Genomic DNA, 15,885 nt, shown 5'->3' with positions numbered 1-15,885 from the left:
CTATGTGCGAGGGGTTGTATACTATTGCAATCGTATGAGTTGCAGTGGTGGCACCAGTAGACAGGGTGGGTGGTACCTCCGACAAGACTAGACTAGGGGACTAGATAGTTTTCTATCAAATTATCCTTTTTAAATAAAGAATCCCATAATTAACACAAAATTTTATTATTTTTAATAAAAAAATTCCTTGACAAATTTTAACTTTTTCTCCCACTGGGGGAGAAACGCTTCCCGACCAGAGAGGGGTGTGAACCCATTCACCCATTTGGGAGTTCCTGGTGCTGCCCCTGCTTGACATTAAGGGAGAAGCTGGATACTCGGAATATGCTTGTACCCTAGAAAGTAATAGAGAAGCCTGGTTGCATATACAGTATCGGTACTGTACCAGAGAAAAGAATGTCAATGCATTCAAGCCACAATAGCAATAGGCCTATTATTAAAGTAGAATGCTGCAACCCCTGCTCATTTTGTAATCAATTCTCATAGAATTTCATCTGGCTTCAACAATAAATAAGGTACAGGCACTTGTCCTTCAATTATAAGCCAATGAAGTTTCCAGCTACAATTCGGCTAATGACGCCTTGTTAGGAAGACTTTATTCATGTTATGTATACTAATTACACTGACTTGTTGAATTTTATTTGTGGCAGGTTGGAAGGTGCATCATCATCATCATCATCATATACATAATTGTATTAACTTTATTTGGGGACATCCACCCTCTATATAGATGTGTCCTCCTTCAAACATAACGTCTCGGGACGTGTCCCACTTTTCAACATTCAAGGGTTGGAATGCCTGCAGTACACAATATGAATTTCCAATGCTTTTACAGAATTCTACTCCTGTTGTTTTATTTTCACACATTCCTCAAATGCCTCTAGATTTTTCAATCAGTTTATTTTCAAATGGGGTAAAAAAGAGATTTTTTTAAAAAACACAGATTACAATCCAGTTTTTTAATAATCAATTGTACATACAAAATTATGTAATTTTCAAATGCAAGCAAAATGAAATTTTGCCAATATTTTTAATACAAAATTTGTATTTTCTTACATTACACCAGAAATCAATGCACAAGTTATTCTTCCAATAAATAAAATGTAATTTCGAAACACTTGCATTAAATAGTTTTATACTGTAAATTCACTTTGTTTTCCATCTGTATGCTCAGTACAGTGAATATTTAGTTTACCAAGAATATTTCTGTACAGAATGATTTATATTTTCAAAGTATATATTGTTTAACTCAAAAGTTGTTTAACATTAAGACAAACATGTTGCTTTCACATTAGTGTAAAAAAAGGTTGCTTTCCCATTAGGTTAAACAAAGTTGCTTTTACATTTGGGTAAACAAACTTTTACATCAGAATACACGAAGTTGCTTCAGCATTAGTGTAAACATAGTTGCTTTCACATTAGGGTAAACAAAGTTGCTTCCACATTAGGATAAAACAAAGTTGCTTTCACATTAGGGTAAACAAAGTTGCTTTCACATTTGGATATAAACAAAGTTGCTTTCACATTAGAATATAAACAAAGTTGCTTTCACATTAGGGTAAACAAAGTTGCTTCCACATTAGGATAAAACAAAGTTGCTTTCACATTAGGGTAAACAAAGTTGCTTTCACATTTAGATATAAACAAAGTTGCTTTCACATTAGAATATAAACAAAGTTGCTTTCACATTAGGATACATATCTATCATACAGGATTATTTCAGACTTTTGAACAACTTTCCCCTTTAAAGTAAATGATCAATGTTCTACATGATCAGCACAGCAAATGACATGTACATAGTAGTGAATCTTGGGATCGGGAGAATCTGAATCTCAGGATGGGGGGAGGAATGACTGTCAGAAACTATTACAACTCTGGTTCTCAATATCTAGGCCTACCTGTATCAAACCAGACCACAAGTATCAAAATTTGGACCTATCAGAAATTCATAAAAAATTGATTAAAATATTGCATGACTTCTCTGATTTCTTGCAAATAAATAAAAAAAAAGAAATTTCATTTTTTCCGAAGTGGCCTCAACTGATGATGATACAGTAATGAAACCTTTATGCTCGCCTACTGCTCATGAACACAGATAAGCATTGCTTCAATACCACAACAGAAAGTCACAAACTTATAACATTTACTTTAAACTTTCCACCAACTGCATAAATTTCCTAAATATTCACATACTTTAGCAAATAAGCATTATGGTTGGTACTCTTTGGCCAGTTATCAGTGATTAAACAAACATTACAAAGGAGGGGTATTGAATAGGAGAATAGTTCAATGAGAAAGGGCTCAGGCTTGGATGGCGCAAGAAGAATGCAAATGACAATCACAAACATTATTTAAAATATTGTTCAAAGTTTATAATACTGATAATTTTTATGGAATGGATTAAGGAAAGGGAGAAGTATGGAAAGAGTTTCGAAAAGGGAATAGGAAAGCCGACAAAGAAGGGTTATACACCTTGAAACTACAGAAGGTACGTAAAGTTAATGATCGGAGCATGTACAGCACTTGATCTCTATACTCTGTAATTAAACAGAACATACGATTCCAAGACTAATCAAGTATATTAAAGAAAAACTTAATAATACCGAAGAACCACATAGAACATAACAGGATTTAAGCAAGTGGTTCATACAATCAAATTTGCTAATATCTTTTATTTTAGCAAACAAATAAAAAATGCAAATATGATCTAAATCAGGTGGGAATATTCAACCAATGGTTAAATCAAAATGAAACAATTCCATAAAACCCTGAGTCTATTTCTTATATATAGTTTGGTAAATACAGAAAATTTCATTTAAATTGTAAAGGATAAGATTAATAGAAACAGTCTTTCAGTAATAAACAAATAATAATCTTTTGTTTATACAATGTAGCACAAGTTATTAAATTTTGAGAATGGTTTTAAAATATCTATAAAATAAATAAAATAATCATTTCATCATTAAAAAAAATTAATAAAAAAACAATTTAACAAAAAAGAGCAAAACAAAGAACATCACAAATACCTTGTTAAATATACAAATTGCAAGTATGCATGATGTTAATTTTTCAAAAACCTCCACCAGTCCTATCTAAACATACTTATTAGAAAACTTCCAAAGAATTTTATAATCATTACCATCACATACATCATCTTTCTTAATGCTCTGTACGCCCATTAAAGTTTCTTGTGACAAATAAATGTGATTTGCCCATATAAGGAAGTGATATTGGTTCCCCCTACCCACCCACACAATATTTGGAGCAAGTTCTCTTGCTTTCTAAGCTTCTTTGTTCACATTTAACAAGAATGTTCCATCCAACAAAATACGTATTTGTGAATGTTGATATTCTATAGCCAAATCTCTTTACTCGCTCTATAACCAACTCTGTACAAGTTAAAACCAACTCTTGGAGACAGAGGTGTAACGAAAAGACTAAAGACCCCTAGCTGAGGTTTCTTTAACGCTTACTACCCTGGGGGCTAGGGGACAGGATATGGTACCAGTGGGGTATGTGACAAATCTCCTGTCAATTCCAACATTTTTGAAGAGATGATAGGGCGTATTTTGATATATTTTTTAATGTTCTGATCAATCAGTGGCACCAGTCGGCCGATTTGGGGCTCATTGTCCTGGCAAAAAACATACCAATTAATATCCGAGGGACCCTAAAGGTATGGGTCCTCTGGCTTTAGCGAATGAGAGCTCGTACATGTTACGCTACTGCTTGGGGAAGTTGATCAGAGTTAATCTTTATGAGACATGAGGAGAGTGGAGAGTCGATCATTTTTTACCCTCAATGAGACTTAAAAGTCAACTTGCCTTTGGTTGACGGAAATATTCTGATTCTCTTTTTTGACAGGAGTGTCAGATATAAAACAAATGTCCACTCAGATCCTTATTGGATGTTAGACTTAAAACAAATATCCAATCAGGTCCCCATCGGAGTGTATAAAAATAATTGTCATAACAGGCTCTGACAATCATCCAATCAGAGCCTTTGTGAAGTGTTAGATAGTGTATATAAAACAATATTGTCTCATATCAGTCAGTCAATCTGCTCCCAAAGAGTATAGAATTGCAAAGAGGTTCGACTGCCCTAATTTTGTATGCACACAATGGAACGTAAAAAAAAGTGCTACCACGAGATTGGGGGCTCCCTATTAGAATTCAAATAGATTTCTGAACTCGCTTTTTGTAGGATGCCCTATAGTTCGTTGTAGCATTTTTTGAAATAGGATTGCATTCCAACGAAACCCCGATAGTCAGACCTCTTGCCGAGAACCTTGAGACTGGAAGCAGTGTATTTCAACCATCAAATCACATCTCCACTGTTCAGCTCTTGTTTCGAAGCCGAAATCAGTCTATTAATATTCTAACGTGTATGACCTCAACATTTGTAATATTTTGACATTTATGTCTCATAAGCTACAGAAAGTTTTGCAAGTCAAATAAAATATAATCAGGCAGAAATAAAACAAAATAGCTGAAAATATTTGTATTATACAAGATTGTGTATTGTTTACTGAAAGCACAGTGTATACATTTTGCTAAAAATATAAATAATTTATATAACAAACAAAAGTAAATTTAATTAAGCCTACCTATGTATATAGTTGATTATATAAATAAGAGATTTTAATTAATAATTACACAAATTATTTCTTATCTAAAAGAAGTAAACTGTCGAAAAAAAAAAAAAAACTAAAATAGAGTACAATTTTCATTTCATCTTTTCCCTTGACTGTGCCATCAACAACAGATCATCTCATATTTTAGTAAATTAATCAAAATCCCTCTAATATCCATAATTCACAATTCTCCACAAAACAACCAATCACAGCTTCTCTAATATCATATATCATTAATTCATCAAAGAAATCAGGCTCTTTAAATACTACTTCTCTTAGAGTCAACAAATCATAACTTCTCTTACATACTTGATTTGGCAAAACAAATCAAAAGATTTCTCCAACAAGCAGCAAGAATTAACTTTCATTCCAGCTTAACTTTGCAAAATAATTATCATCAATCGTCTTCTGCAAAATTCTGTATACATCCTGGTTTCCATGGCCATTGAAAGTTATCCAATAAAAATTTATCTGGAAGAGTCACTGTTTGCACAGGCCATATAGTGAGTGATTCTGCACAAATGTTTATAGGATCAGAGGCAACAGCATTTATGATTATCCCCATGTTTGCTTACATCCATATTCCTTAGTAAATCCAAAAAAGATGGTGATCATTGCAGTACTGAGAAAATTGCAATTTTATGGGCATTTTAAATACCATGACAAAATTTTCAGTGATTGCATTCTCACTGATTTGAGTTTGAGTTGTACACAGAATTGTATCTGATAATTAACACAATTTTTAAATCTGATAATTCAGTCCTATGGAAACATGGCCTTAGGGTACCAATCATCTTTTTTCTAGTTCAAGAATCCACCAATCATACTTTCTCTAAAGCATTATCTACTATGAAACAGATTCTCATAGTGTTAGGTAAAAATAAATGTCCAATCAGATCCTCACTGGAATGTGAAATATATAACAAAAGAGCAATCAGGTCCTTATTGGAGTGATGGATAAAAAATAAACGTCCAATCAGGTCCTCTTTGGAGTGTTAGATGTTAAACAATTGTCCACTCAGATCCTCGTTGGAGTGTTAGATATAAAACAAATGTCCAATCAGGTCCTCATTGGACTCTTAGATGTTAAACAAATGTCCAATTAAGTACAGTACCGTACTCATTTGAGTGTTAGATATAAAACAAATGTCCAGTCAGGTCCTCTTTGGAGTGTTAGATATAAAACAAATGTCTATATCAGGTTCTCATTGGAGTGTTAGATGTAAAACAAATGTCCAATCAGGTCCTCATTGGAGTGTTAGATATAAAACAATTATCTCATCAGGCCCTCTGTGAAGTGTTGGACATAAAAACAATTATCCTATCAGAGTTGTGTTAGATATACATAAAACAATATATTCAGTACATCTGCAACTAGCATTGCTCAAAATAAGCTTACAACCACATTTTAAAGAAAATTACATGCGTTAAAACTCAAATTTCAGTAAACTAGTACAAAATAGCTAATGGTTACCAAATTTGGAATGTATTTATATATACACCGTTGTGGCTAAAAACTAAATATATCCACTAGAAATTAATATTCCCAAACCAGTAATACAGCTAATATCTAAAGGATTATATAAAGCTATACAATATAATACGTACGGATAAAAAAAGGCAATTAATATTTACACCGATGTTAAAGGGAAACCCACACAAGAGCTGAGTTACAATCCTGAGAATTGTTAAAAAACATGTTTTTCTTGAATGATAAACATCAAGAATAAATAATATAGTATAATACTTACTCCAAGTATCGAAATGCATGCCATCATGTCGGGATTTGATATTTTGACATTAATTATGCCATCATCAGAAATCAGGATTCCTGATGATGACATAATTAATGCCGAAATATTGAATCCTGACGCCATGGCGTGCATATCGATACTTGGAGTATGTGTTATACTATCTTATCTGAGATTAATCAGTGGACCTTAACAATTGATAAATTGGTCACAATTCTGGTACTTGTTTGATGAATGATTTAGGAATTTTAAAAAGGATTATTAAATGTTTGGTAATCATCATCTTTAATGTTTGATACTACAGCCAGCGTAGATAACATTTATTCCATTCTACCTCTTTCACAGCCAGTAAGAAACATATGACTAGAATGAAAACTGCAGAATGATTTACATTTTATATAATTAGTAGGATTCCGGGCCCATAAAAATGCTCAGGACTAAAACTGTTATACAAAAATCACTTCGTAAACATCTCAAATTTTTAACCTTTAGATTAAGTTAAGAGGTTCATAACAAGAAAAACACAATAGTTAACTTATATTTGACAGGGAAATCAGTTGTTAAATTATTACTTCTATATGGAAGGTAATTTTTTTCTTCTTAGTAGCTTTGTGAAAATAATGCATGTTATAGCACACAGATAACAGAATATAAAAAAACTCACATCAAATCATACAATTATATTGAATAATAAATAATATCTGAAATATTGATGTAGCATAATTTAACCACACTGTCTTACTTATAAGTTCATAAATTTAATTAATATCACCAAAGCATAAGATTCCCTTAAAAGGGTTGGAAGCTATTAAAATGGGAGACATTTAATGCTTTTATTTTATCTTAAATTAGATGTTAAAAAAGGGGTAAACACAACTTCAATATTTCAAAGGCACATTTCATCTAAAGATAATTGAGAAAACTGTATTATTGATACAAGATTCACCAATGACGAATTGTAGTCTTTATGTTTACCTTAGCAATGAATTGTGTTCAAGTTGCCAACAATAAACAACATAAGCCCAGGCAATGTAACTATTTATTTGATTTTAAAATTCCACTGACAACTAGTTGATATTATAAATTGTATACAAAATTACAGCAGCAACAATGAAGTAATCATTGATTACAGAGCTTATGTCTGTGTTCCTTATTGCATTTGTTAATTTTTTTGCACATTGACTGAATATTTTGACGCAAAATATATTTGCTGAGTTTAGCACCGAACCAATGAAATGCCTAGATTAGCTTCAGTCTATGCCCAGAATTTCTAAAATTAAAGGATTGCATTTAAGGAGTTTACAGTAGTTGCTTGCCAATAGTGGATAACAGTTTGTTGCTTGGTTACAGTTTCTATGGATCATTGCCTGGTTACATTATTCTACAGATTAATGTAATATGTACAGCACTGCCTATGTCCTGTTAAAGTTGACCTCTGCTGAAAAAAAAAAGAATGTTTCCATTGATGGTTGCTTGGTTATAGTTGATATGGAAAGTAGTGTTTCAAGGTACTGTATCAAGACCACTGATTGGTTATAAGTTGTTACATTTGAGACTTATGCAAAACAAGCTATAGGTTGATGTACTGAAAAACCTCGAATAGAAGCCCCCACCATGAGAAGAAGCCCATCGCGAAAATAAGCACCCTCTTCAGTTTGCAAAAGTAATCTTGAAAAGAAGCCCATCTCCAAAAGAAGTCCATGGGCTTCTTATCAAGATAATATGGGATTCTTTCGAGATAGTACTTACATTCAGACCGACTTTATCTTTGACGATTTATTGATTGATTGATTGATTGATGATAGCTTACACTATCAATATTATTTTACTGTTCTAGCATGGTAAAAGAAAAAAAAAATATTAAAGAGAATTTCAAATTCAATAGTTGCATAACGTTGTATAGTAGCAATTCCAAAATTAATTTTGAAAAGAAGCCCCCCTTCTTTAGTTTGCAAAAGTAATCTCGAAATGAAGTCCATCTCGAAAAGAGGTCCATATTGAAAAGAAGCCCACTCAAGGGTCCTTAAAAAAAGAAATCAGGGCTTTTATTCAAGATTTTACAGTATTGTTCCAGTAACTACCATACTGAGTACAGTTATTACGGAAGATTTTGTTTTGTTTTTTTGGCTACAGTCTGACAAGTTGCCTGGTTACAAAATCTGACGGTGGAAGTTTTCTTTGATTGTAATGTACATATGCATGTTGGTTACAGCTGTTCGCCAAGTGTTTGGTTTAATGTTGACGCTTGCTGTATGACACCAGCCAGTTTAGCATGAAGCGAGGCTAACTGTTGAGACTTCTGTCGGTTCTTTTCTCGTTCCTCTTCTAATTCTTGCATTAAACTTGACACCTGGCTCTCTAATTCTCCTACCTGACTATCAGAATTCTATAACAAAAATAAGGTGAATATAAAGCAGAAACATTATTATATTATTTTATTATTATTTATGTTAGGCGAACAACAGATGCGCCAAGGATTTGTCAGTAAGCGAATATATCACTGTCCTACTTGAAGGTGACAATCCCTTACACAAGACAAACACACACATGTTATGCTTTACACAAGCTAAATCTGAATATGAGGTTTAGGGAGTGGAGTTTTTTTGGTTGTGAGAAGAATCCTGCAACACTGACGGGAATTGAACCCAGGACCCTTGGATTTTAAGGCAAGCATCTGAACCACCAAGCTATTCAACTCCACTTCAAAATTATAGAATAATGATATTGTTTGGAAGTTAAAAAAAATCATTTTAATGTTCATGAAATAAAGCCCAATGTAAAAATTAGTAGCTTATTATAATTCTAATGAATATTCATGATGGTGCAATCCCGAGTGGGGGTGGCTGAAGCATTCAAACATGAAATGGTACCTGTAGCATGATTCTTAGTTGCGATTGCTCCATTTGGTTGTTGGTGGCAGATTGTAGGCGGAGGTGAAGCTCATGCGTTTCCTGATATGAAGAAAGAGAGGGTGAGGGTGACAAGCAAGCATAGCACATGCGATGAATGGAGGAAGTAAATGAAGGGAAAAAATTATGTGTTTTCATCATGCATTTTGGCATCCTGCTCATTCATTTCATGCAAAATAATCATAAAATAATTATCATAGTTCTTTGGGTATAAGCCTATCCACTCAAATCTTTAAACACAAAATAGTGTGAAGTTTAAATGTATCTATTTTACAACCACATCCTGGACACAGTGCTAAGGCCTACTTATGTCCTGCTTGTAAATCCACCTTATCATTTATCTCTTATATTTACCCAGATATAATATTGTGAATTATTGTATCAGTGTATCAGGATCTCAACCTATTCATTTATTATAGCCTATCTTGTTTAATTATTAATATTTATTTTGTTATTCTGTGTATTACAGGTATTTTTCTTTTGTTTTATTGTCATAAAAGGCATGGTAAAGGCTATTATATTAAATTTATTATTATTAATAATTAATTAGTTTTCACTTAGTTGGTCAATTTAATTTGCTTATCTTTGTTATTATTAATAATTAATTAGGTTTCACTTAAGTCAGTTAATTTTAACTGGATAATTTCTATTTGTTAATTTTAATATTGGTTTCAGTTGGTCTTAATGTGATACTGTAGTACTAATTAATATTTAATTGTTTGCAAATTGCTAACAATGCATGTGATAGATTTTGATTACAATTAAAAGCATATTAAGAAATTAGAAGAAATATCAGATGCGGAAATAATATTATTAAAGCATATATTCATAGACCTGTAAATTGAGTAATAAATTTAATTTTTTGTTTTTGTAGTAAAAGGTCTGTAAATTATTGGAAACATGTTTTCTTTACTCTGTTTATTATTGAAATTTAATATTTTCTTAAAATAAGCTTTTCAATGTTAGTTCAACTGAATTGTCTATGGTTTTCATCATATTATTTCCTGACAGATGGTACAGCATTGAGAAATAGGTCAGAATAATGCTGACAGTACGCAATGTAGTCACAGTGTCATAATGATAATTTCAATGTTCAAGGCCCCTGTTGTGTGAAGCTCTTTGACCAAAAAAAAACAAACTACTGTATGCCCATATATAGTCACAATGTGCATACATTATATGATAATGATGTGATGTCATCATGACCATATTTAGGCATATTACATGTCTTTGTCAAATAAAATTTGACATCCCGAAAGGGCTTAACAGGAGTAGAATTAAGAATTGAAGTTGATATTTCTTTAGAAAACCCTAAAAAACAAGCAAGACTGTCCATAAAATCAAGATGAATGATGCACAGGGATTTGGAAAAGCAGGGACCGGGAAGCATGAATGCAATCACCAACAGTGCAGAGTGTAAGCATTTAACAATTTCTCATTGCCGTTTCCAAATTTCGACCAAAATTATACAAACGTCTTTCTCCTCCCTCGCAAAAATGAGCTTATTTTGATTAAATTAGATTTCTTAATCTGAATTGAAAACTTTTACAAGTACACAAGGTGGATACCTTAACGATGGTTTATTTAAATAGTACATTATATGCATTCACTAATAATTAAAACTGTATGGTATGAGGTTAGTCTTATAACCTAAGAAAATCTTCCAAAGCCCTAGCGATTCTTGTACTCCATCCTGCTCTAAGTGGCCTTGGATTAAATGATTTTTTTGCAAAGCTGTGGTGATGAAGCTTAATGGTCAGTATAGTCGGTTCTTATAAAGCAATGCCATGTTTACCTTTTCTTTGGTTTTGTGTGCAATAGAGAGAGCTTGGAGCTGCTGTTGCAGATCACTCTTATCCTGCAGTAGGGAACTTTCACCGTGACCTGATTCCAGGTCGGAAGTCTGCAAGAAGCACATGCAAATAATGACACCTTCAGTAAAGCTACTAAGCTAGACAAGCATATAGTACATACAACCTGATACCACAACCCTGATGTATAAATTGATATTATATACTTGCTTTGCATTTCAATGATAAGCACTGATATTATTGAATACTTTCCCCAGGGAGCTAAGATTGAAAATGCTTTTAATGACAGGGATTATAATATGAAATTCATCTATAGAGACTGGTAGCATGCAAAGACTGTTGATAAAAATAATAATATAAATGATAAAAATAATATTACAAATAAATAAAGACAAACTGACAGACAAATAAAAAGATACAGATCTCCCTCCAATTAAAGACCACTTTTCTGTGGTCCCAAATTAACAATGTCTTTTATCTTTATTATTCTAATTAGAGACCAAGGCTGCTAAAGACCATGGAAACCCAAAAGTGGTCTTTAATTGGAGGGAGACCTGTAGTAGATAGATAGATGATATAAGCAAACACACAAACACACAAATGGATCCACATTGTCAGTATTACAAAAAGATAGGTATATACAGTCAGTCAGTCAGTCACCTGTTCAATCGGTCAGTACATGGTACACATATACATAGTTACAGCCCTAAGTCAGTTTACTACTGATTAAGACTGAACCATGGAGGTATAAACAAACACATTCCTGTGGAAGTAGAAAGGGGTGACCATAAACAACCGAATACATTTATCTAGCTGTTTGTTGCATGAAATCAATGCTGTGTCTAGTACTATTAGCCAAGAACGACTTCTTGTGGCGAAATTTTTAGTTCTTTACTTGGTAATCCGATTACCAATCACCGTCCTTGACTACGTTTAAGGACCACATAAAAAAACATCTTTTCACTATTTAATTTGTCTTTTCTCACTTATTATCATTCTCCAATTGGTAAGGCACCAATGTACTATATCCAACTTAATACCTTCTTACATCCCTGGCAGGGACTCTCTTCCCAGCATACTGCCTAACGTGTGCCTGCGTGCACACGGGTGTGATAGCGACCCTGTTTTGATATTAGATGGTGGAGTCCCATTCTGGTCGCCTTCGGTTTTTCTGTGCCAATTGTCACTATTGTTATTGGATTTCGCGTTTCTTATTTAAGTTTTTATTTTATTTATTTTGTTTATTTATCTTGGCCTACAGCTCAGACATGTCAATGCGCCATGAGCGTCTGCGACGGATACTGGCGAATTATAAATGTCCGTTAAGTATTACATTTGTGAGTAACAGCGCTCTGAGAAATGATTATATGGCGCTATGTTTAAACCTATATATTATTATTACTGTATTACTATTTCCATTATTATATTTATATTATTATTATTATTATGAATATTATAAGAGAACCGTTTGTATCTTGGTTCTCAGGAGAAACATACCAATACTCAGTTGACAATCAGTCAGTCAGTTAGCTAGTTGGTAAAACAGACAAATACTGTAGATAGGAAGACAGTCGTGTAAATGTAGACTGTGACATTCAGACAGACAGACAGATAAATAGCTAACAGTCAGAGTGACATAGATAGATCTAGGTACAAGCTGACAATCAGAAACACAGAAAGACAAATAGAAGACAAACAGCACCTATCAATCAAAATGAATTTGTGGGGTCCACGGATAGCGATGTCTCAAATGCTCATTCTGTAATGATATTAAATCCCCTTTTCTCCCCAAAGCATCCTGATGAAATGGTTTGAAAACTAGCAACATACATAATTTATATCATCTCGATACTGTTAGGTGAAATTCACTTTCAATTTCAAGGCAGTAAAATGTTTTCCAATGACATTTAAAGGAAAAAGCATGACTTCCCAATTTGGACAAAAACAAAACAGCTTTATGAGTTGTATAACAGAAGAATTTATATATCTCATGCTGTAATAAATGTAAAGTGACACTAGCTGTTGGTGATTTTTATTAGATTACACACAGTAGGCAACAATAACAACAAAAAAATGTTTTAAACATCAACAATTGGATTTTAAATGATATCTCAAGTTGACCAAGTCAGAATTTTCTATGTCAAATTTTTTATCATAGCGTGTTTAATTCAATGTATTTATAGTATAGGAAAAATGTAAAATGACATTTAAAAACAGACATTTCATAATTATCAATACAAATACTGAAGTTTTTGAAAAACTTAATATTGTGGGGATACTTGAAACAGAAGAATACCTTTTTAAAGCAATTGAACTTTCATTTCTAAATTGTTTAACAATGTTTAATTTGTAAAATGATGATGAACTATCATCCTGATATAACAATTGAAAGAATCAATGCAACAAATTAATACGACAATAAAGAAATATCTATATTTGATGCCGATATTTGTAACCTTATGGTAACATGACACATGGCGCTATGAAGTACATAGCGGCATGAATCCAACCAATCAATCATTCAATTAACTTGAGGCGCATAATACAATTGCTTCTACGCAACTAGGAGAAATGAGGCCAATATATGCAGACAACCTGCCAATTGAAATATTCCATATGTAAAAAGACCAAAGTATTATCACTATTATTATCAATTGGTAATTCTCACATTCTTGAGATTTCTAGTCCCATATTATCTGTTACAAACTACATTTATATATTTGACTGTTTGAATGCATGTATTAGATGTTTTATAACAATAATAATAATAATAATAATAATAATAATAAAGATATGAATCACATCATCACTCAATAATAATGATAATAATAATAATAATAATAATAATAATAATAATAATAATTAAAATAACAACAATAATAATATAAAAATAATAATAATAATAATTAAAATAATAATAATAATAATAATAATAATAATAATAATAAATTCTTAATTAGTAAATGAAGTAAAGTATTTTAGGATCTAAATATTACAGTTCGCCCCCCAATTCAAGACCACATTTGGGACTGAAAATTTGGAATGATCTCAAGGTTTGGTCTCCTCCATGGAAATATAATAAGAATACTAGAGCGTTACTGCAATGTATTCGATGTTCAAAATACGCAGGTGTGTGTGTACCATCCAAGATGGCTGCCATAGATTTAGCCAATCAAATTTTGCCTAAGCGCCATCATTTGCAGTTGCGCCCTCAATTTACACAGAAAGTTCAGTACAGCTAGTTACCCGTATGTTTGAAACTCGAGCGTTGCAGTGTATGGGTGTAATGTACACGATTTTAATTTTCATTCCTCGGTCCTTTATTTTTGAATAAGATGCTCCACTTGGCATTGTTTTGTCTACGATAGTTTAATAATTTGTTATTACCATTACTCAATATCATTAATGAAATAATAGTCAGTCAGAGGCCTTATTTATGGTAATAATATGTATACTAAGCCTGAGGGTGGAGCTTTACTACGGCAGCCATCTTGGATGGTACACATACAATGCTTCGCCATCTTGTCAGCACTCTAGTTGTTTAATAGCTCTATGGTCTCCTCTTAGAGGGTTAGCTTTGTGTTAAAAGATGGGAGATTGTTAATTGGTTCTTGAAAAAGTGGTCTCAAATAGGAGGGCACAGTATCAGGGGTCCCAAGCTGGAAGAACCCATTTCCGGGAAATTCGTTTAATGGCATTGGGGGTGCTATATATTCTATGAGGAGAAAGTGTAGGTACCAAACAAAGGACCACGCCCACCTCAGGCCCACCATGATTGGGCTGAGGTGATATCATTTTTGTAGAATAGGCGCCTTTAGAAGCCCGGAAATGGCACTGTCGAACTGCAAAAAATAATCGGCAACCAAAGTTTAGGCCTAAATAAAACAAAAAGATTTGTTTTTTATTGAATTTGCGGGAGATAAGTGAATATCCGGGAGATTTTTGCTTGTTTGCGGAAGTGCAGGAGACCATACCGATTTGCAGGAGACTCCCGGGAGTCTTGGGACCCCTGCACTATTGTTTAATAAAGCACAATTGAGCTAATGTCACAGTGCCATTTAACATTACTTGCAGTGCATTCTGGCATTACACAATTATTGTTATGACTGATTGATTATATATATATATATATATTTTCCTGAAGGCCCGAAGAAAATTTTTGAATGCATTAAATCTAACCTAAGTAGAATAATTTTCCGCTAGTGTACGATGCATGCTCTACTAATTGCTTTATAAGTCAATCGCCGTCTTTTAATGTTAGTTTTGATAACCAAATGTTGTAGCAGTCATCGGTTGCTATAGTGATATGACTAGTATACTGTGTGCGTATTAGGCCCTACTGACGTGCATATGCTGATTTGTGCTCCTGCAGTACGTGTTAACTACACATCAGCAGTACTGTCAGTACGGATACGATGAATTACTACAGTATTTTAATTTGTATTATGTTAGATGAACTTGTTTGTAATGCTATTTTGATAGACATTCGTCAAAAAATAAACATTTCTTAAATCATTCGAGAGAGAATACAGTCACTGATTTTTGGTTAGCGCAGACAGGTAAAAATCGTGAGAGGATTTCATAACTACGCCAGGCTACTAGTAGGATGAGGTTTCGGTGGCCTCCTGTCTGACCGTAGGCCTACATCTAATTTCGTTGATTGAGTCTTTGAAATAGGTCTAGAATATTCCTATTAAATGTTCATTTTGTTTAGTTTATTAGGGTTCATTGATTCAAGGAATTCCTTAATTGTTCATATACTTACTATTGAATTTGAACTT

General features: G+C 33.0%; 1 protein-coding gene across 3 annotated transcripts in view; it reads right to left on the bottom strand.

Moving 5' to 3' along the window:
- Positions 1-8,301: 8,301 nt before the first annotated feature.
- LOC117110310 (homer protein homolog 2-like) overlaps positions 8,302-15,885 on the bottom strand; it is a 36,887-nt gene continuing 29,303 nt past the window's right edge. Inside the window, exons 7-9 of one of the 3 annotated variants that reach the window (XM_033252970.1) lie at positions 11,089-11,196; positions 9,255-9,335; positions 8,303-8,770 (exon numbers count right to left, since the gene is read on the bottom strand). In XM_033252970.1, the coding sequence (XP_033108861.1) occupies positions 8,591-8,770; positions 9,255-9,335; positions 11,089-11,196 (369 nt within the window). In that variant the 3' untranslated portion in view covers positions 8,303-8,590. Of the gene's footprint in view, positions 8,771-9,254; positions 9,336-11,088; positions 11,197-15,885 lie in introns of all 3 variants that reach the window. The other 2 variants (XM_033252971.1, XM_033252972.1) reach the window with 2 other exon arrangements.

The sequence above is a fragment of the Anneissia japonica genome, unplaced genomic scaffold, assembly GCF_011630105.1.
Source record: "Anneissia japonica isolate Jap-2015-1 unplaced genomic scaffold, ASM1163010v1 scaffold673_len1821605_cov196, whole genome shotgun sequence".
Classification (NCBI taxonomy): domain Eukaryota; kingdom Metazoa; phylum Echinodermata; class Crinoidea; order Comatulida; family Comatulidae; genus Anneissia; species Anneissia japonica.
Note: the sequence above shows the minus strand (reverse complement) of the source record. Positions and strands in the feature narration are given on the sequence as shown.